Source organism: Phascolarctos cinereus, unplaced genomic scaffold (genome assembly GCF_003287225.1).
Source record: "Phascolarctos cinereus isolate Bilbo 61053 unplaced genomic scaffold, phaCin_HiC Scaffold_1;HRSCAF=81, whole genome shotgun sequence".
In the NCBI taxonomy this organism is placed as follows: Eukaryota; Metazoa; Chordata; class Mammalia; order Diprotodontia; family Phascolarctidae; genus Phascolarctos; species Phascolarctos cinereus.
This window is the reverse complement of record NW_027555514.1, coordinates 4,826,373-4,849,232: the sequence shown is the minus strand read 5'-3', so window position 1 is coordinate 4,849,232 and position 22,860 is coordinate 4,826,373. Positions and strand designations below refer to the sequence as shown.

At 48.4% G+C, this 22,860-nt stretch overlaps 1 protein-coding gene across 1 annotated transcript in view; it reads left to right on the top strand.

Annotated features, from left to right (window-relative positions):
* THSD7A (thrombospondin type 1 domain containing 7A) overlaps positions 1–22,860 on the top strand; it is a 329,937-nt gene that overhangs the window by 283,390 nt on the left and 23,687 nt on the right. Inside the window, exons 14-19 of the mRNA XM_021000020.2 lie at positions 7,933–8,111; positions 10,663–10,668; positions 12,412–12,545; positions 14,685–14,838; positions 18,714–18,855; positions 20,900–21,015. Coding sequence (XP_020855679.1) covers positions 7,933–8,111; positions 10,663–10,668; positions 12,412–12,545; positions 14,685–14,838; positions 18,714–18,855; positions 20,900–21,015 — 731 coding nt within the window. The remainder of the gene's footprint in view (positions 1–7,932; positions 8,112–10,662; positions 10,669–12,411; positions 12,546–14,684; positions 14,839–18,713; positions 18,856–20,899; positions 21,016–22,860) is intronic.

Genomic DNA, 22,860 nt, shown 5'->3' with positions numbered 1-22,860 from the left:
AGAGGGGCGGCTCTGAGCACCCTCTGCCTGGACGTCGTTGTACCGGGATGAAGACGTATGTCCCATGCTGATGGAGGTCACGTTCCATGGCCTCGTTCGTGGAGCCAGTTTCTACCATCAAGACCTTGGGCTCAACTAAATGGCACGGATAGTTCGTCTAATGCCTTCTTGGCGAGAGATTTCCCATTAGCATTAATTACAGGAGAGGCATTGATTGGGGCCGAGTCTCCAGTGTATCCTCCCTGACCACGCGGTTTATAGAGATTAGAGAGGCATGCTTGTACATTAGGGGATAGTTTTAACAGCATCTGCTGGAAGCAGAGCTGCAACCAGGGAGGGGCAGCGGGTGGTCAGCATTAAGGCACCGAATTTAAAGGGTCCTTCAGCCTACCAGGAACACGCACGCTGTGTGTCTGGCAGCAAGAATAAGAAAGAGGAAGCCAGCAAGTGGGAGACAGCGCCTCCGCTGCCTTCCTTCCCTCCTTACCCAGGAGTCCGTCCCGCCCCCAAACCTCCTAGAACTGTCTCCGGAGGTCTCCGTGTCTTTCCCAGCACAGAGTCTGCCCCCACCAGGTAGATTTTTACCCCTCCCCCTCCCTGGTAGGGTTTGGCCCATCGAGCCTCAGTGTAAAAGCTCCTGTTGTGGCTCTGCCTGGGCCAGCTAGAGATTCTAAGAGGCTCCTGCTTCTGTCTTTGGTCACATAGATCCTGGTGCACAAAGGGGGCCTTGGCTCTACAGCTGCCTGCGACTCGGAGGAGTTGCGGGGTGACCCTGCTTCTGACCGTTCTCATGGGCATGGAACTACAGGGTGGATGTGCCCAAAGTACGCAGTCTGCTGTCCCTGGGGGCAAACAGCTCAGTCTCCTACAAACCGTCCTCCTCATGCAGAATTCCTCCCCCAGGCATAGGATTAACACCCTGCTGGACTCTTGTGGCCAAAAAGTATCTAGAGTTTTGCAGTGGTCATCTTTAAGAAACTGGCAAAGGAGGCATTCGAAGGAGAGCTTTGTGCGAATGCAGCATTGCAGAGGCGGGGGGCTATGGATGTGGAATGGTGTATACAATGCCAGACTTTTTCAATGTGTTGGTTAGTTTTGCTGAGCTGCCTTTTTTTCTTCCTTTTTTATTCTTTTTATAAGGAATGACTCTCTGGGAGAGATGAGAAATCTACAAGGTGTAAAGTCAAAAGATATTGTTATAATTTTATTTTTCAACAATCAAGGCCAAGAAGGAGTGAAGGCATTGCTCAATTTTCAAGCCAATTGTATTCCAAAAGTTCACTTTTGAGTCAGCTTCTTAGAACTGGAAATGTATTCTTCTGTGGTAACAATGTCATAAATTGTGATTTCATCTCCTAGCAATTCTACAGGAGTCCCTAGAACATGAAATGTAGCCAAAATACATGTATGATTTTGTTTTATGTAGTGGAAAACAGCACAGTTGTGATGCTTGTGATCAAATAAGTAGAAAAAAGCACAACTGAACAAGAAATGATTGATAAGGGTTCTGAGTGCGGGGGCTAGAAAGGAAACAGGCTAACTTAGAGGAAGAGGGAAATCTGTGGACATTTTGGAGAGGAATTCTAAGGATTTTCAAGGCCCTCCCAGCCAAGGCCACCAGGTGGTTTTTGTGTCCAGGTTCACTTCAGAACGTGCAGTGAATCCCCAGCGTGATGCTGGTGCTGCAGGTAACATCTGAGGTCTTCGGCTCTCAAGTGGAACAAGATGGGGAGAGAGGTAATGAGAGAGGAGGCTTGCCCGAGATAAGAGGGGAAAGGGTGAAGGAAGAAGGCGAAAGAAGACAGGAAAGAGGGCCGTGTTTGTATCGCTGAAAAAGAGCTTGCCTCTGGGGCTGAGCTGAGCTGTGAATATTGGAAGAGGAGAAAGGGGGAAACATCATTGGCAAATCCCCCCCCCCCACGGGCGAAAGAAAGGAGGTGGGGTAGATGCTAGGTGAAAGCGCTTCCTGTGCTGACTTGCATTTTCCAAATTTGGTCCTAGGCTTGAGAAGCATCTGGTGTTATCAGCTGATGGTCCTGTCATTGTTTGGGGAGGGTGTGAAAGGTTTTCTCAGTGCAGAAGAGGGTCCTCAAATGTTGTGGCTGAGGTCGATGGCCCATAATTACACTGCTTTCCTCAAGCCTTCAGAGCATGTCTTTAAGAGTCGGCGACACGACTGTCATTCACAGGCTTCCCAGGCAGTTCTAAATGGAAGAGAACATGAAGTCTGTTGGGTTTTATATTTTGTTTTCAGATGTACTTTGCAGGTGAGATGAGCATGTAAGTCCAGCATTGCCCATGCCTCTGAACTTATCATGTAAGTTAAAATCGATGAACAATCAGGTCAGTAACTTTCACGAGCACATTAAACTTAATTTTAATGCTCCAACAAGGCTGTGATCGATGGGTATTCACTTCAGTGAAGCAGATCTCAACCCATCCATGCCAACCCATCCTGGACAACTTCTATCCATGTGGTCCAAGAAGCTGACCCCAAGAGATCCATCCCTCAGGCCCTCAGGAGCTCCCTCGTGTTCTCTAAATATCCACAGTATACAAGTGGAGCCCACCGGCTCTCCACCAGCTAACCCTTTGGTTCTTCTATGCAACCAGCCCACCTTCTTTTTCAGTCATGGAGAACACATTTCCCTTATCCTGAATTAATGAATTTGCCATTTCTCTCCCATCCCAGTACAGACTATTCAGTAGCACGTACCTGCTGATAGAGCTCAGTCAGCCTTCCTCTGTACAACAACACACCTCTAAGCCTAACTCAGCGAGCTGCTGCATGGAGATTTGGTTTTTGGCCATTCACATCTCCGGAGCCAGCCCGACTCTACCTTATTTGGCCTGACTGTGTGAGGAAACGAAGCCGTTTCCAGACTTTATCACCCACACATGTCTGGAAACAGGCCAAAAAGAGAAATCCAGCACTTTTTTATTAACTTGAAATTGCTTCGTATCAATTCCAAAAATGAACTTACATTTATTACTGAGCCACCTGAGGCTCTGGAGTATCTTCTGATCACGTTTCTGTGGTCTGGAAAGCATGCAGGCTTTCCTGTGGCCAGCATTCATCACCAAGGAATTGGGAAAGCTACAGATCAGGAATGTGGTTTGATGCAAATGCACCCTCAAAGTAAAGGCTCCTGTTTTAACCAACTTAGTTCATGCTCCTAGGGCATGTTGGCCTTTTATTGACTGGGCAAAAGGGAGGCAGGGTTCTCTCCTTGAGCCCTGTGGTCCTCCTCCGGGAACTGGATCTGAGGGAAAGTAGACGCTGAGGCATCTGTCCCTGGGAGGCCCCAGAGCCCCTCTAGTGGAGAGAGAATTTGGAGAAGAAAGTCAATAACTGAGCAAACCACATTTGTCCATCCATCTCCAAGAGTGGAGGGAGGTTGGAATAATTCACTTTGCAGGCTTATGGGCTGTTGGGTTTTCCACTTTCTTAACATCCACATCCTACAGATATGCAGTTTGGCATGTCCAGGCAGTAAATAAATATACAAATGAGGACCCGCAATGCTACCTCCCCCCAGCTCACCTTCATTGTCAGATAGGGGAATGCCATCCGTAAAATCTCAGCTCCAGCTGAGGGGCAGCCACCACACACCTCTGGGACCAGTTGTGGGCATGAGCTTGCCTCGTTTTATAGATGAGGGGACCATGGCTTACAGAGATCCAGGGGCTTGCTCAGAGCTATGCAGCGAGGGTGTGTCAAAGCCAGTACCTGAATACCGGTCTCCGGATTCCAAGGCCACTGCTCTGCCCACTGCACCACACTACCTCTCATTTGACTTGGCCCAGGTGGATCAAAGTGAATCTGTTTCCTTAGGCCCAGTGGCAGTCCAAGACAAATAGCTGGTGAAAGTGTGAATTTCTTGTGCAGATAACAAGTGGCTCACACAAATCTGAAGAGGTCTTTCTTAAATAGTGTCTTTCTCCAATATCTTGATGGCTGTCACACTTTTAATACCCTTGACCAGGGCAGACAGCAGTACCCCCACACCTACCCATCCTGAGTGGCTTTTGTACTCCCAGACACCATCCACAGGGGATCTGGGAACCATAACTGAGGTTCTGAATATTTGGTAGACCCTTGGGCAGCAGGTGGGTTGCATCTCTGCTGTCCCTCATTCACCCTGCATGGCCATCGCATCTCCTGTCCCCATCAAACCTTTATTTAACGAGCTTTTATTCTGCTTCTTAGGAATGAGTCATGATCAGTCCCATGTCTTCCCAGACATTCACTTGATTTCCCAGAGGGCCTTGGGGTCACAAAGAAAGAGAACAAGGCAGTTGCCTCTCTTTCTTAAAAGACGCCATTGTGAAAGTCTCAGGACTACCTGACTCTTTTCATTTTTAACAGTAAGACTTTGGGTAAATATCTTAATTATCACGGCACACGGCTCGCTAAGTTTCTGGACTGAAAATGCCTGAATCCTAAAGAATGTTCCGCTTATAACTTAAAAGAAGCAACATGAGGTTGTGTTTGTTTGGGGTGAGCCCAGTCAGATGCAGATAGAGTGGGATGCTTCTCCTTTGCCTGGCTCCTGGATTCCTGCCTTCTGAGTATTGTAAGCATTGACTTCAGTTCAGATTCGAGGCTCAGGATGCTTCATTTCTATGATTCGTGCAGATGTTTTAGATAAAGTGACCCATAGTCTCCCCGGCGCTGCCATGGGTCAAACAGCCTGGCGGAGCCCGCCTGCCTTAAGTGAATGTTGTCATCTTCCCTTCCATGAGCGTGGTTGTATCACTTGACCAGGGGCTGGAAGTTGCTTAATTTACACATTCACAATTCACATGAATGAGGCTTTGGACAGACCTCGAAGGCACAATGTCCTCTGAGTGCCTCCTTTACATGGGTCTGATTCAGGGGAAGGTCAGGGACCCTATTCAGGTAAAAGCTTTTCCTAGTGCGCCAAGCTAGAAGACCTCAGGGCGCTTGTCAGCAGCCTCATGAGGACGCCACCGCCTTCCTCTGATCCCACCCCAGATAACTCCCCCACTTCTGTCTTTGACTTCAAAAACACTCCCAGCATGCCTGTATCTTTTGGCTACAGACCTGGAAGAGACACTCTTAGTACAACACCTGCTTCATGTTAACAACAACAGCAACTGGTATTTGAGTAGCCCTTTAAAGTTTGCAAAGTGCTTTACAAATAATACCTAAAATTTACAAATTTTACCCTCCCAACAACCCTGTGAACTAGATCCTATTATTATCATTCCCATTTTATAGATGAGAAAACTGAGGCAGATAGCAGGTAAGTGACTTGTCCAGGGTTACACAGCCTGTAATTATTTGAGGCTAGATTTGAGTTCAGGTCTACCTGACTCTAAGTCTAGTGCTCTATTTATTCTGACACCAGGCGATATGTTACAGTGGAGGAAACTGACCCCAGGGAAAATTAAGTGACTCGCTCAAGGTCTCACACAGAGTAACCATCAGAGGTGAATTTTGAACCCAGGTTCTCTGACACCAGAGCCAGTCCAGAGCCACAGTTCCCACTGTGCCCCACTGAAAAGGCAGAGGACAGTGGCTCTAAGTGGGCACACTCCACCTCTGAGGGCTTTTCGGGATACTCAGTAAACATGAAAGCCAGGTGTTGAAGCTTGACCCATGGAAAAAGCCAGCATTGGTGCTCAGCCAGAGTCTCTCTTCCCCTTCCCTTCCCTTTAGATGCCTCATTTGCACCTGTTTGTATTTTAACCTGTTGAGTAAGAGTCGATCTGGCTTCCTAAGTTTCATGTGAGACAGTCAGGCTTGCCTGAGAGTGACCAGTGCCCACCGAGTTGGGCTGCCTTGGGCTTTAATGCTCTCTAACATTTCTCCAGCACTTGCATTCCTTCGTCTGAGAATCACTGCGCCCACTTTATAAATGAGGAAATTGAAAGTTAGGTGAAATGACTTCAGTTCATACAGCTAATGGCAAAGTCAAGACTCTAGGTTCTCTGAGCCTGGGTCCTGTACTCTTTAAAAGCATAGCAGCCTTTGGGTCCTGCAGAACTGCTTTATTTTTCTTGATTACTGGACAGGTTCTTTAATGACGCTGCTTTGAAGGACATCACTTTGGTGGACTAACTTGTGTCTTAAAACTTCACAGAAAGGACTGAATACTGTAATTGCTACTGACACAAAGCTGGGAGGGACAGCTAGCACACTGGAGGAGACAGGATGAGAGGCCAGAGCATCTGGCTGAATCTAAGGAGACAAAATTCAGCAGGTATAAATGTAAGGTACAAGTACCAGAAATCAACCTCCTGAGTCCAAGATGGAGCAGCAAGTCTAGACAGCAGAGGTCTTGAAAAAGATCTGGGGGTTTTAGCGAGCTACAAGCTCAAAGATGTATCAGTATTCTGTGGTGGCAAAAAAAAAAAAAGGGAAAAAGGGGAAAAAAAGCTAATGGGCCATTGAGCTTCATTAAGAAGCTAATGGAGAAGGCTTCCAGAATTAGGTAGGGACGGTCCCTCCCACGGGGCTCTGCTCTGCTCTCTCCAGATCTTATCTAGGAGATTAGTGCTCAGGGCTGAGCACCACTAGCTAAGGCCTTTGGAAAGCTGCAGATTGTCCAGAGCAGGTGCTTGGGTCCAGGTCACATGAGGAGAGGTGGCAGAGAGTGGAGGTGTTTGCCCTGGACAAAAGGAGGCTAAGAGGGAACATGGTATCTATCTCCGAGTGTTTGAGGGGCTGGCTTTGGAGAAAGGCTTAGACTTTCTCTATTTAGCCCCAAGGGACCAAACTAAGATCAGTAGGTGTGAGGATTTGGCTGGTTGCCAGGAAAAGCTACCTAGCCAAAAGAGCCGTCCCTAGGTAGGATCAGCTGTCTCCAGAGGTGGTAGGCTCCTCCTTTCAGGGGTCTGTCTGGAGGAGCACACAAGTAGATTCAGGGTGGGGATTCCATCTGTGAATGGGTTGGACTCCCCAGCCAGTGAAGTATCTTTGAGCTCTGAAATTCTGTGATTCTAGGACACTTTTGTGTGACCTCAGTCAGGTCATTTTATTTCTCTGAGTCCCAACTTCCTCATCTATCAAATAAGAGGACTGCACTAGAGTCTCTCTAAAGTCCCTTCTGGCCATAAACCTCTCATCTGAAAGAGAGCTGGCCTCAGTCAGGGAAGACCTGAATTCAAATCTTACCTCTGACATTTAGGAGCAGTGTGACCCTGGATAAGCCACTTCATCTGCTGTTGCCTCTTCCTCCTCAGTTAAATATGAATAATGATACCAGTAGCACAGATTCGACTGGGTTATTGTGACGCTGGAATGTGAGAAGGCACCTTATGGGCTTTGTTCTCCTTCAAGCTTTATGTAAATATCAGCAATTACCATCACTCCTCCCGTGATTAATGAGAGTCGTGCACATGCTTGGACCGGTTACCAGCACTAGAAACACGGAAGATGGTATCACCATTAACTGGCTTTGCCACGTTCTTTCTTAAGTATTGGCTGTCTAGGCTAGAGAGGACCCAGGCTAGGTGGGTCTTTGTGGATAGTGATTGGCATCCGCCAGCGTCTTGTCTCGAAGAAGCCCTCCCTGGACTTGGGTGACATACCCTGATGGGATTTCAGAGTAAAATGGGCTGCACATGTTTGGTCTAAAACGTCTCATTCCAGTAACTTGAGAAGAAGGTGGCAGGAGATGGGTTATTGTCAAGTAAATGTGAGCTGTAGGAAAGTGAGAGAGGCTGGAATCCGGTGGGCACGAATCCTCAGCAGGCAGCATTGCAGACACTCATCTGTTGTTTTAACACTGTCTCTGTACGGCAGTGTCATTTTCCTATATACTTTAATTTGCGGTTAACAATGAAGAAATCACCGCATTTCTATGCTTCTCTCCAGCCAATCCCTGAGCCCTTTAAATGAAAGAGAAATTGTCAAGCAGAATACACAAGGTTTTTGTGTTTGCTTGCTTTCCCTCTGCTCAGGTTACATTGAGGAAGCCTGCATCATTCCCTGCCCCTCGGACTGCAAACTCAGCGAATGGTCCAACTGGTCTCGCTGCAGTAAGTCCTGCGGCAGCGGAGTCAAGGTTCGCTCCAAATGGCTTCGAGAGAAGCCGTACAACGGCGGACGCCCCTGCCCCAAGCTGGATCATGTTAACCAGGTGTGTATGCGCCGGCGCGGTTTTCAGTGTCTGCTCAGAATCCAACTGAGCCCCCATGGCGAAGCCCACTCCCGTCTTCTTTACTTTGCTACAAAGTGGAACTGAGAAAATAGCGGTCCCCCTCCTAAGCTGATGGCCAGCGTGGTGCTGGACACGTTTGACTGAGTTGTTACCGGAGTCCATTGCAAACAGGTAGAGACCCCCTAAAAGTATCACAAGAGTTATGTGAGACACTTTGGGCGATTGCACAGGACGGACAGTCTAATCTTTCAAGCGTCCCTTGAGTCTCCGTCCCGCAGATGGGTCGTGGGGCATTACCTCCCGTACTCCAGGGCTGCTCTCCACCTCTTAATGGAATGGAATCAAGGGGAAATGATGCGCACAAGGGGGCGGGGAGGCGTCCTTCTCCCAGGGGACTCAGGGGAGCGGGAGCCCCCTCCTCCTCCCTGCTGTGCCCGCTCTAAGTCAGTCTTTAACTTCTCAGATGACTAACCCTACACTGGGAGCCTGTTGGTTTGGGGATGCAGCTCTGCTGCCACCTGCTGGTAGCCAGCCTGATTTCTTACAGGGTTGGGCTCCTTTCTAAGATCTTCATAGAGATCAATAAAGCTGAATGGGTGGGTCTTGGGATAGTCCCCATGAAAGGGAGCCATCCTGTCCTAGAGCCAAGGCTTAGAGCATCAGGCCCAAGCAGGACGACCAAGAGGAGCCATCAGTGCCGGAGAGAGGCCCTGGCTCTGTCCCCAACATTACTGCGGCTCCAGAAGCCTTCAGCCTCTCCCAAGGCCCCAGGATGATTCCCACTACCAGGCGAGCCTCCCAGCAAGAGGATTGAGTCCTGTTAACCCTGTGTGTATGTGAGTGTGTCTGTTTGTATGAGCATTCACAAGCACAGACAGAGAAATAAAAGCCATGTGCAGGAAAGCAGCATAAATACATCTATAAACTGAAAATACTGGATTTGGGGTCAGAAGTACTGAGTTCAAATCCCAGCTCTGATGCTCCTCCCCAGGTGACTCTGGATCACTCATCCAATGCTCTCATCAGCGACAGTTTTGAGTCTTTGATCTTAAGAACATTGCCCCCTTATCCAATGGCATGGTTGCCCTGGAAAATCAACTAGCCCATCCATCCATCCACGCATCCATCCATCCATCCATCCATCCATCCATCCACGCATCCATCCACGCATCCATCCATCCATCCATCCATCCATCCACACATCCATCCACGCATCCACCCATCCATCCATCCACGCATCCATCCATCCATCCATCCATCCATCCATCCACGCATCCATCCATCCATCCATCCACGCATCCATCCATCCATCCATCCACGCATCCATCCATCCATCCATCTATCCATCCATCCATCCATGCATCCATCCATCCATCCATCCACGCATCCATCCATCCATCCATCCATCCATCCATCCATCCATCCATCCATCCATCCTTGCCCAGGGCCCAGCTGCTGTTTGACCCCTGGCCAGACACTTATTTTAAAGGCAATATTGATGGGTTAAGATACCAGCTCATCAAGAGACTAGCCAGAGAAAATAACGGTTGTTAGGACATCTAGTGCTGTTGATAGTTGATAGAACAGTCCTCCCCCAGCAAAGTACCTAAAGGTTCTTGTAAAATCAAAAGAGGAACTTGGAGAATTGACTGGTAAAGCATCATCTGCAAAGGTCTGCTTTCCTTCTGCCTTGACATTTATAATTGCTAATGATACCTTTGTACCAAAATTACACATTCCTCAGCAAACTACTCTTGAGGCCCACTTTGCTGGGAAATGGTCTGTGGGGAGCCTGGTTTCCCACTCAGGCAGTATTTCCTGAGTCTGAATCCCATCCTGGGACTGGCCAGCAGCGCAGGCTCAACGTGCAGGTTACTATGGGGATTTTAGGCGCTCTGGTCACGACCCTTGGCTCGTGCTGAGCCCTTGGCTTGGCTCTCAGGCTGCTCCACTTCCCTCTTGCGTGGGCCAGTCTCTCTCCTTGGTGACCCAAATTCCCTAAGGCAGCTGATAGCCAGGAGTGTAACTGACTTTGGAGCAAGAATCAGGTGCTGTCCTCCAGGGCCTGGGCTGGAGTGCTTGCTGTTGAGAAACAAAGCAAACTGCTCCCTACCCAGCCCCAGCCCCATCCCCATGATGTTTAATGCATCTTGTAGGCTGGCATTGCAGGAAAGAGTGTGAGACTGGGAGTCGGGAAAGATCCAGGTTCACACTCCACCTTTAACTTTCTGAATCAGGGGAAGATAATTCACACATGGCTAAAGGGATCAAGAAGAGGAACAGAACCCCACCCTCTCAGGCAGCTACTTTGCCTCTCTGGGTCTCAGTTTTCTCATCTCTAAAATGGAGATAGGACTTACAATGTCTAGTAGGGCTTTGATGAGGCTTAAATAAGACACTGTGTAAAAGTCACAGAAAAGTAAGAGGCCATCGATGTGTTTGACTTTATGCCCCTACTGTGGCTCCTTCACTGACGTGTCTCTCTGTCTCTGATTTTTCCTCCTTCGCTGAACAACATCACCTCCCCCAGGCTCAGGTAAGAGTCTCTGGAGCTGCCGCTGCCTGTTCTGTTCTCCCCTTTTCTGAGTCTTGGCATGTTTGTCCCGGTTCTGTGCTCTTTCCTTTCCATCTTGGGGTGCGGGTGGGGGGCAGGCTGGTGACACTGACACCAGGGGTGGGGAAGAGGCTAAAAACCACCTCAGTCATTCCCATCCTCAGCCCGCCTACGCCTCCACCCTCCTGCTGCCTGCTGCTGTGGCTGGGGGAGCTCGGAGGAGGAAGGAGTGCAAGGGGGTCCTGAGGAGTCTGGCCCCAGTCGGAGGTGGGTGAAGGAAGCAGAATGACGCACTCATTGCATCCTCCCTTCCCTCAAGCCCAGCACAAACAGCAGTCTCTGTCTTTCGTGTTTTCTTTCATCTAACTGGGGACCCAGTCTTTAAAGTGAATAACGTCACATTCTGGTCTGAAAGGTTAGGTGGAAGATCCAGAAACTCCAAAGACCAGCTCGAGGTTGCTGATGGGGAGGCTTCTGGTAGGGGGAGGGGAGCAACATGGGAAACGCCCATTGGGTAGGGGGAACAGTGTGCAGGGTGGGGCAGGGGAGCTTGCCTCATTACGCTGAAGGATGGCCGGTGCTGTCAAGCCCTCTGAATTCAGCATCCTCTGAATTTGGCGCCCTGGGACAAAGCTCTGTTTGCCCCACCCTGATTATGCCTCCACTGGGCTCTGTCTGGGCTATGCAGTAGAGTCACGACCACTTCCTACTGTTCCCTTTAGACTTTGGTCTTCGTATGTGCACAAAAATGAACCTGTAAAAGGCTTTTGCTTGTTTTTCACTAGTAATGTCATGTCAACAAGTGCCTCCCCCAAAGACAAAAGCCCCCACACATACCGTGGTGTGGGAAGCTGCCTAAGAAGGAGCCCATGTGGCTCCAACCCAGCATTTCCTGTCTTGGGGATTCTGGGACCAATGCTTCCATTCCCTGCTCACTGTTCCCTTTAGTAAGCATAGGGTTCAAGCCACCAATCCCCAGAGGACAGCGATGGACCACCAGTGCGGGCAGGCAGCAGCACAGACGCCTTGGATGCTGGGACAGGGAAACTGAGGCAGGCAACGAAACCTTCCTACCACCTGAGGGAAAGTAGGGGAGGAAGTTTGCCTCCCCCCACCTTGCCTTGCCTTTTGGTGGAGAGGGGAAAACTCCTTAGCCCTCATTGCCTCATGGTCCAGCAGCTCTGCCAAGCTGAAGAGAGGACAGCCTTCAAAGCCGGAAGAAGCCGGAATGCCAGCCCTCTAGGGACAGCATCGTTAGGCCTTCGGTGTTTAGCTTAGCAGAGGTTGGTCGACTCATAGCCAAAGCCTGGTTGTGGCCCAGATGTGGAAAGTGTACGAGACAAACCCTTTGTCAGCAAATGTGGATAATTCCATGCACATCCCCAAGCTGGTAACACAGATCCATCCCAGCTAAACAGAACCACATTGCCTTCCCCCTGCATTGGCCTCATGGTGGGAGGGGGACAGGGTATTCTCTCTTCTCTCCTATCTGTCTCTCACCCATCTGTCTCTGTGTGTTCCTCTATCTCTGTCTCTCTGTGTGTCTGTCTGCTCTATCTCCGCTTCTCTCTCCTTCCCACCTTAGCTGCTTCATCCCTCCTTACAGGCAGTGGTGCATTCTCATCCCCTGCTGCTCTCAGAAATCCCATCTCAGCTGCAGCTTCCTGCTCACTCACCCTGGGGAGGCCGGGAAGCCCCACTCACCGAGCTCCCCCTATGTTCCAGGTGTATGAGGTCGTCCCCTGTCACAGTGACTGCAGCCAGTACATATGGGTCAGTGAGCCCTGGAGCGTCTGCAAGGTGACTGTGGTGGACATGAAGGAGAACTGTGGAGAAGGAGTGCAGACCCGGAAAGTGAGGTAAGGCCCTTGGCAAAGAATCCTCTCCGAGCACGCCCAAGAGGGCGGCTCACTACAGACCCCTGGCTGCCCCGCCAGACCTTCCTCTTGGGGCTGAGTTCCAGGGACTCTGAGAGCGTCTGCCTGTGACTGTGAGGCTTTCAGCCCCTGACGGATCTGGGCGGACGAAGGCATAGTCGGACGTGCGTGTCTGATCGGGGACGGCCTCAGTAGAGTGGCTAGAGGTCATGGGCAGGGGGACAGATCCGTGTTCTCTTCAGCCCTCTTCTGATGTGGCGGTCACCCCTGCTCATGGAGTACGGGTGCTGGCAGGTCACACAAAGGTGACAGATGGCCGGCCGTGCTGCCCAAGCAGCCCTGCCAATTTGGGAGAGGCAGACAACTGGCCCTGTAGGTTGACACCGGGAGCCACAGCAGATTCCCCGAAGTGTGGAGGGAGTAACCACCAACATGGCTCTTGTAAAGTGCCAAAGGGATTAAGGAAGTGGATGGGACCATGGAGCTCTATGGGCAGCGACCTGAGAGGCATATCCCTCCCCCCATTTTACCATTGAGGAAATGAAGACACAGGCAGATGGAGTGACTCATCTGGGTCACATAGAAAGTAAGCTTCGTAGGTAAGATTTGAACCCAGAGTCCAGAGCTGTCTCAACTGTGTCTCCTTAACCCTCTTTCTTCTCAATCCATCTTCAGTATGGAAAAATAATTCGTCACAAACCACTGAATCATAAAATTTTGCATATTGGAGCATGGTACGTTTACCCAACAAATACTTAGTAAGCATCGACTCTGGGCTGCACAACCCGGCACAGTGTGACAGTGCATTGCACCTGGAAGGAGGAAGATGTGAGTTCAAATCCCCTCTTATATAGGAATTAACTCTGTGGCCCTGGGCAAAGCACCTAACCCCAGGAATGCCTTTAACACTGACCTCCTGGGGCGGGGAGCCCCACTGGTCAAGTGACTGGCCCGAGGCCACACTGCTAATGAGCTGAGGAGGCTTTCCCCAGCCGTGGGTTTTAGCGATGCCCTGGGGCGCTTGGGAGTTTAGAGGAGTCATTCTTCCCATATAGCCCAAACAGTGCAGGGGCAGCTCGATGGTGTGGCAGATAGAACACAGAATCTGGAGTCAGGGAGACCCAAGTTCAAATCTGGCATCATATGCTTGCCAGCTGTGTGACCCTGGGCAAGTCACTTCACCACTCTCTGTCTCAGTCTTCTCATCTGCAGAATTAGGATAGTGATAGCACCTGCCTCCCAGAGTAATTGTGAAGGTCACATGACATCACACCTGTAAAGCGCTTTGCCAACTTTAAAGCCCTATATAAATGCAATCATAATCGACTATTATTATTACTGCACCTGGAGTTCTAACTCCAGCACTTCTTCATTAGTGCTGTGTGACCTTGGATAAGTAAACTTCCCTCTTGGCACCTCAGTTTCTTCATCTATAAAATGGGAGTGAGTGTAATTCCTGAGGTCTCCTCTACCCTTGAATTCTCTGGTCTTCTGATCATTAGCAGCCTAGGACAGTCCCGTTGACTGGCCTGCCCCAGCATTATCTAGTCTGCTGTGAACAGAGTTTTGAGCATGGCAGATGGACTGCAAAAACAATGGGAAATCTAACTTTAAATACTCGTGTTTAAACATATATGAATGTGTGTGTGTGTGTGTGTGTGTGTGTGCGCGTGCGCGCGTGCATTGCATGGGCTCATCTGTGAACTTGTCTGAGCCCAGACTGTGAAGGCCAAAGAGAACAGCTTGGCCTAGGGGCACTGGGGAGCCACTGAAGTCGGTAGAGTAGGGAGTGATGGGGTCAGATGGCTCTTGAGAAAGATCACTTTGTCAGCAGAACAAAAGATGGAGTGGAGGGGTAGGGCAAGACTTAAAGCAGGAAGACCACCTGCCAAAAAAAATAATGCAGGTGAATGGTGAGGAGAGCCTGCCAGGGCATGCTGTGTGAGTAGAGAGAAGGGCCTAGAATCGAGAACTGGGATCGATGAGGAAAAAGACAATCAGCCAATCAGCCATCTGAGGGCTTCCGGCATGATCCGTCTGAGGAGCAGGGGTCTCGGCCTGATTTCTGTGCTTGCTGGCACACAGGCATCCTTGGTTGTTAACGTGTCACTTTCCTCCTAGATGCATGCAGAACACAGCCGATGGCCCCTTCGAGACAGTGGAGGACTATCTTTGTGACCCTGAGGAAATGCCGCTGGGTTCTCGCGAATGCAAATTGCCCTGCCCCGAGGACTGCGTTACGTCAGAGTGGGGTCCCTGGAGCAGGTGCTCACTGGTAAGGGGGCCCTTGACCCTTTCATCTCTGTAGCCTTTAAGCTGCGCCTGCGCCGGACTGGGTAACGAGCAGATGGCTTGTGGCTGCAGGGGCAGGTGCACAGCATAAATGCAGGTAATAGGAGTTTGCAAGCCCCCAACACGCTGGCTCCTCGTCCATCTGCAGGATACAATTCTTCCTCCTGAGGCCAACAACAAGCTCCCTGTGCCTGGACACGCAGTCACACAGTTCTTCCCCACAAGTGCCCTCCTGCCTGCCCTCTCGCCCAACACAGAGCCCAGAATGTCACTTTCACCTTCCTTTGAACAGTGTAGACCTGTCTGCGGGTACTTGGCAGGTTAAGAATTGTGCAGCAGTGAAAGGAAATCTCTCCAGGCAGGTGGGAGGATGACGAACCTCAAAGCTATATCACTCGGCTGCTCTCATCAGCCTCACATGCGATTCATTCCATGTAGATGTCGGGTCTCACCTGCCCAACAGCAGGTGTCTCTCGTTGAGAGCATTGTCCTTTAGAAGGCCGTGATGGGAAAGAAGCACGGGAAAGAAACGAGCCGAGGAGAACGGACATCAGTAAACCTCTCAGTAAGCAGTGTGTTAACTCCAGGCCTTTGTTTGTGCTTGGAAGCCCAACCAAGAATTTTCAGTTATTCAGCCTGGAAGACTTCAGCAGACTGCAGGGCTTCCCCACAGAATCCCAGCAATGGGATCACTTCCAGCAGAACTGGTTTGTGTTATAGGAAACATGACTCAGTTCTGGTGCCTTTCAAAGGATGCCCATTTCAAAGCTATAGAGAGAAATGTGAAGTTGATGTGCAATGGAGAAGGAGACTAAAGGGTCTAACACAGACAATGGATGATAAGATTATCATCAGGGCATGGTTGCTGTTCAGTTGTTCTGGTCATGTCCAACTCTTTGTGACCTCATTTGGGGTTTTCTTGGCAGAGATACTGGAGGGGTTTGCCATTTCCTTCTCCAGCTTGTTTTACAGATAAGAAAATGGAGGCAAATGGGGTGAAGTGACTTGCCCATGATCACACAGCTAGTAAGTATCTGAGGCTGGATTTGAACTCAAATCGTCCCAACCCCAGGCCTGGTGATCTATCTGCTGCAGCACCACCTTGCTGCCCTAGTGCATGTTTACCAGGAGGAAAATCTATTTTGCATCACCAGATTTTGTAATTGCTGTGGGAGGTAAAGAAAGTAGTCTAGATACATGGGAGATAACTATACCCCTTAATTTGTGAATAGACTAAATCCCCTTGCTATAACGGAGCTTAAAGGTGGGCTCTGTATTAAAATCTATAAATGAGTGTGAGAAAGAGAGACAAGGGGCAGCTAGGTGGTGCAATGGATAGAGCACCGGCCCTGGAGTCAGGAGGACCTACCTTCAAATCCGGCCTCAAACACATAACACTTACTAGCTGTGTGACCCTGGGCAAGTCACTTAACCCCATTGCCTAGCCAAAAAAAGAGAGAGACAGACAGACAGACAGAGACAAACAGAGACAGAGAATATTTGGCTAAGAATATAGTTCCAGAATTGGACAAAAGTGCAGTGGGGCACAATGTTTCCCACCCTGCTTCGTACCTTTGTACCCATTTCTTCCACTAGGAAACAAGTCTCCTGGCTCTACCTGCTCTTTCCAGTCTGATTCACATATAACTCTTATGTGCTCTGACTTCCAGCTAAATTCAATTCCATTTTATTCAACAGCCAATTTTAAGCTCCTGCTCTGCACAGACACTGTGTTAAGAAGTGGGAAGTGGGGCTTCGGTAACAAAATTGAATGAGTCCCTGTGCTCTAGAAGATATAAATGAAGGTGAAATAATTCAATGGGTAGAGGTTTCAGAGAAGAGAAATAGCTGATCTCAGACCACAATGGGCCGTAGAGATTCTTCCAAAGAGCCCAGGACCTGGACGGTCATTTTCAACAGGATTGGTCCTTGGAGTACATGATTAGGCCATTAGTGACACAGTTCAGCCATCAGTAATGGATGTGCTGACAGTGAAGCCTGAGAAAGGACAAACTGTCATCATTCGAACATGTCATCAGGGAAGTACACTGACCCGTGGAATCTGTCTTTTCCTGTGATCAGGGGTGGGTCTCCCAAATGCACTAGTGGGCTCCCATCCCTGAATGGCTTCAAGCCAAGGCTGAATGATCTCTTGCTGGGGATCCTGTAGAAGGGGTCTTCTTCAGGGGTGGGTTGGACCAGATGATGACTGATCCCCTCTAATGCTGAGGTCTTCACAACTCGTGTTTGTCTTCAATTGTAGCACGTGATCTTGAGTTACTCTCCCAATATGGGCTCACCTTGGCAGGCTGGGTTTCCAGAGGATAGCTGCTGTTGCCTCTCAGGGACTGGGGGCATATCTTTCTAGTGTTCTAGCTCACAAGCCCCACCAGTAAGCTCTTCCCAGCCCCCTTCATGATTATCCAATGATGTCAATCAACCAGACTTAATTAACTTTTAAGTAGTAGCAGTTACTAAGGAGGTATAGTAAGAACAGTTGACAAAAATCATCTGCCCAAAGCTTCTGGTGCCTTCTCCCACCAGGACAGAGAGAGTCAAGAGGAAAGTGGGTTTGGGCAGAGAACACAGCTCAGAGCGCCTGCTGGATAAAAGCCCTTTCCTCCCCTTCACGTGGTTCATGACATTCTCCCAAGGCATGGTGTAGCCTTCTGCTGGGCTCCTGGTAGAGTGTGGAAGCTGCATTTCCTCAGTGTTTCTCATCTGACCTCAGATCCCAATGAAGACGAGGATCTGTCCTAGGCATGCGGCTGAGATGTGGTGAAAAGTCCAAGTCCTCCAACCCTCCAAAGTTCAAAGCTATCAACGTGTCAAGGAGGATGGGGCAGTGTAGAAAGGAGATAGAGTCTCTCTCCACCCTCCCGCCCACCAAAAAATTCCTTTTAAAAAAGCTCTTCTCTAGGTTTTTATTGTTTAGTTGTTTTCCAGTCCTGTCCAACTCTCCATGACCCCATGTGGGGTTTTTTTGGCAGAGATACTGGAGTGGTTTGCCATTTCCTTCTGCAGCTCATTTTACAGATGAGAAAACTGAGGCAGAGTGAAGTGACTTACCTGAGGTGACACAGCTAGTAAGTGTCTGAGGCCAGATTTAAACTCAAGAAAAGGAGTCTTCCTGACTCTAGGTCCAGTACTCTATCCACTGTGCTGCCACCGAGCTGCCCACTTCTCCAGACAGCCAGATGTTTAAATGATTGGGCTCCAATCTCACCTGCTCTTCTATTGAAAACTCCTCGGTTGAAGCAGGGTTTCTTCAGCCATTACCAATAGGACCCTGGGTGGCATCAATTTACTTTATCCAATGGTCTTCCCTCCTTCCAAATTGATCGAATTCTTTTCCACACCTTGTTAAAGTGCCTTTAATTAATTGGTTGACTGATTGATTCGATAGAGAAGTTTAGACCTTATTCACACCTAGTTCATGACTCTGATTAATTTTTTGAACCAAGAAGCCTAGACGTTCAGTAATTGTTGAAGTGAAGGTATAGGACACCCCTGTTACACCATGATGACTGATTTTCAGAATGAATTCAATCATGGCTGTATGGAGGAGTCTGCACCATGTGGTGGGAAGAACCCAAAAGCTGAGGAGCCTCTGAATTCTTAAAGCAGAAAGTCACCTCAGAGATCACCTAAGTCAACACTTTCATTTTACAAATGAGGAAACTGAGGTCCAGAAAGGCAGAATGATGTGCCCAAAGTCACAGAGCCTGATATTTGTTAGTTAGAACTAGAACCCAGGGGTCCTAACGCTTTGGACGGTGCCTTTCCCAGCACATCTCCCTGCACAATTCCGAGTGGGAAGTCATGGTGCTCAGACCTTCTCTTCTTCTTCTCTCCAAGCCCTGCAATCAAAGCACATTCCGGGAAAGGTTGGCAGATCCGCTAAGGCAGGCAGATGAGGGGAAGCCCTGCCATGACATCACCGAGAAGGAGCCATGTGTCCTAAATAGGAACTGCTTCTACTATGACTACAATGTGACAGGTGAGCAGGAGGGTGTATGTGATGAAATGAATGGCTGTTAATGGACTGCATCAGCCTGGAAGGGGCCTCACCAGAAACACTTGGAGAGCCAAGTGCCCACAAGGCCTTGCTAAATGCAGGCAATGTTCTCTGGGAAAGGGTCTGTAGGGACTGACACACTTTCTTTGCATTGCATGAAGCTTGGTTAATTGAGGTGGATACAAGGATTTGAAAATAACCTCACTGCCTCTAACCCTGAAATTGCCTTAAGTATGATGGCCAATATGATCTGTCTTCCATGGGGAAGGTTCAGAAAAGGAAGAGTCTTTGTGCCAGACTGGTCCCCTGAGCTCTAAGGGCCCTCTCTTTCCAAGGGCCACAGAAGGTCATAGCATCCTAGAGCCCAGCTCACCCTAGATTCAGCACCCGGCCATAGTGAGCCTGGTAGCCAGGCAGCCAGGGGCAGCAGGAAAGTGCTGTTTCTGAGAGGAGTGAGAAGAAAGGGTACTTCCTGAAACACTGGTATGGAACAGAGAGGGACAATCCCAAAGGAATCATTGTGCTTTGATTCAATCTGGAGTTGTATCAGAGGAAATGGATTTGAATCCTAGCTTAGTAGCTATGACCTTGGGCCAGTCAGTCTCTCTCAGTCTCAGTTTCTTCATCTGTAAAATGAAAGGGAAAGGCAGCCTGGATGGGTTCAGAAAGACCTGGGTTCATGTCCTCCCTGTAACACCTGCTGATTATGAGACTTTGGGAAGTTACTTACCCCAGGGCCTTCCCCCGGCAAACTCTCTAAGACTACAGGGAAGGTGTTGATCCACATTAGGAGAAAAAGGTCTCTTCTCTATACTATTGAAATTATGTCTTTCATCTAAATAAATTAATCAATTCATTATCGATACTAATTACTTAATAACATGAGGGATCTGGAGTAGGTGACACCTGAGGTCCCATTGCTCAAAATCTATAATGCTGTGAACTCAATCTTATAAGCTTTCATAAAGCCCTGACTGTGTGCTAGGCACTGGGAACAGATAGACCACAAAATGCTTCCATTCTGTTGGGGGGGGAAGGGAGGAGAGCAACATGGATACGTGTGAATTAATATGAAATTATAAAGAGAGAGGGGTCATATCAGCTGTCTGCCAGGATTTGCAGAAGGGTCTGGCTTGTTTGTTTTGCCAGAGTTGACAGAACTGGGAGTGATGAGTGAAAGCTGACAAGATTCACACAGGGTGGGCAGGCATGAGTGGGCTGCAATCTGCATTAGATGAGGGAGTAGCTACACTCCTGAGATCACAGGTCTTGTTAGTGTTTGAGAGTAGAAAGTTTGACTTTGAGGGCTAAGCCAGTGTGGAATAGGGCTGCCTCCAGAGAGAGTAAGCTCCCCTTCCCTCCCAGGCTTCAGAGACTGGAGAACCATGTGTTGATCCCATTGTAGCAGGGATTCTTGTTGAGGAATGAGTTGGGATAATTGGCTTCCAATGTCCCTTCCAAATCTGAAATCCCATGATTCTGCGAGGCTTTAAAGGTGGATTTCTGTGGAACTGCCCTGAACTAATGAAGACTTACAAGTCTAAAGAGTTGCTTAGGGGCCCTGAAAGGCAGTTAATGTGTCATAGTCAGACCTTGAATCCGTGTCTTCCTGGCTCTGAGCTTGGCCCTCTCTCCATGTGACCCTGATTCTCATTAGCTGGTGAAAAGAAAGAATATTCTGAAAGTCACTGTTGTTATCAAGGAAATACTTTGTAAACGACATTTGCTCTCTAGCTCAATGTTCATATCATCAGACAAATTACTCCCACGATTGAGCTGAGATACCTTCCACCCTTGGAGTTCCAGGCAGTGACAGACTCTCCCCTTCTCATCCTTACACGTGGGCCCATCATGGTTGGGTCCCATGCATTGGTGCTGGTGCTGGCCTTGGTGCTGGCATCATGCAAGGTTGTGGATTGAGAAGCCCCTGGAGCAGTCAAGAATGAAACATGAGCTTCAGGTCACCAGAGCCTACTTAGATATCTGCTTTGAGCCCTTGTGTGCTGATGTGCTCTCCCCTCTGCAGACTGGAGCACTTGCCAGCTGAGTGAGAAGGCAGTTTGTGGAAATGGCATCAAAACGAGGATGCTGGACTGTGTTCGCAGTGATGGCAAGTCTGTTGACCTGAAGTACTGTGAAGAGGTGGGTGGATATTTTCCCCTAATAACTCAGTTCATGCTGAGCCAAGTGACCTGCACTCCACGCGATCCCTTGCTGACAAATGTTTTTCTAGGCTATTCACAGACTATTAAATGCCCCTTGGAACAAGACTGTGCCTGTCACTACTGATTTCTTCCCATCATTTCCTCTAGTTTCTCTTGTATGAGGTTCAAGAATATGCTAATGAGCCTCTTCTGAACAAAATGCTTGGGGACCAATCAGCAATCACAGGAATAAAAACAGTAAATCTTACTCAGGCATTCATTGGGTTTTTAATTGGATGGGAATCGTGGGCAGTGCCTGGGACACCTGCCAGTGTCAATCATGGTTACTGTGGGTTACTAAACATTAATCACATGCGGTCTGTAAGTACAGTGAGGTATGAATCTCTAATCTCTAACAATGTGACCCTTGGTCTTCCCATCTGGCCAAGCAATTGAGTCAGCTGATGGCACCCAGAAAGCTTAGGCAGACAATCCCTCCCTCCTGGCTTCTCTGTTTGTGAAAGCCATGTTTTCATCTTGAAATATGAATTTTTGAGGCAGGTGCAAATACAGCTGTTTATCTTTCTTCATTTTAATAAAGAAGGAGTGACTTCTAAAGTGAATGATGTCTAGACTTTACCTGCTTGGAAGAAGACCTGCCTTACATGTCTGAGAATTTTAGGATCATATTTAGAGCCAGAAAGAATTCTAAGGATCATCTATTCCAACCCATCCATTGTATAGAGAAGGAAATTGAAGCCCAGACAGGTTAAGTGATTTACCCAAGGTCATACAGATGGCAAAGCCAGGATTTGAACCCTACCCCTCTGATTCCAAATCCAGCATGCTTTCTACTCCATCACATTAAACTATTGACATTTGACATTTCTAAATGCAGATGTTATTCCAAGTCCCTATTACTTAAACAAATGGAATGACAACTTCATAAAGAATGGTTAAGTCCCTAGCAGACTGGCTGATTGAGAATTAAAGTCCACCTCCAGTGTCTCACCATGGTATGAAGGTGGTTCAGTCAATCAGTCATCATTTGAGTACCTACTTACTATGTGCCCAGCAGTCAGCCAAGACTCTGGAAGATTCTACCAGAGGGTCCCTAAGTATGGCAAATTTTTTCAAAGCATAGGTCCATCAAAAGAGTAACTGGGCTAATTTAGGGAGGCTTATCACCAGAACATGGAATGCATTTATTTTGGCCATCACCACTCATGAGACTGTCATGTGTTCTAAAGCTTTGTATTCGGCTTTGATGGAGGCAATAGCCTCCCAGATAAAATCCCAAATCCTTTAACTACTGAACCAAATTGTGGCAATAACATTTATTTAGTGGCAGCCTTCTTTAAATAATGTTATTGCTATCTTTCTGCCACACTTATATTTTCTAGTATTGTATCCTTCTCCTTCTTCTCAGAGAGCCATCCCACATAACAAAGAATTAAAAGTAGAAAAGAAAAAACAAGTCAGCAAAACCAACAAATATTGAGCTACGAGATCTAAGGCAGATAATTTTGAGTTGTTCTCTTTGTATCGTCATAGCAAAGGCAGGGGTCGTCTGGCAGATGGAATTAGACAGCACACATTATATTTGTCTATCAGAGCTTGTAATGAAGGATTAAACAGTTCAGGGGACAAATAGACCACACACCTGCACATGTATATACGTGCGCACGTGCACATGAGGGCGTCTCACACACACACACACACACACACACACACACACACAAGCACACACACTCATATACTTCCAAAGGCTGGATTGCTTGCCTTCTGCAGAGACTTATTCTCAAGCCAGCCACAGTAGCTAACTCCTGCTGTTTCTCCAGTC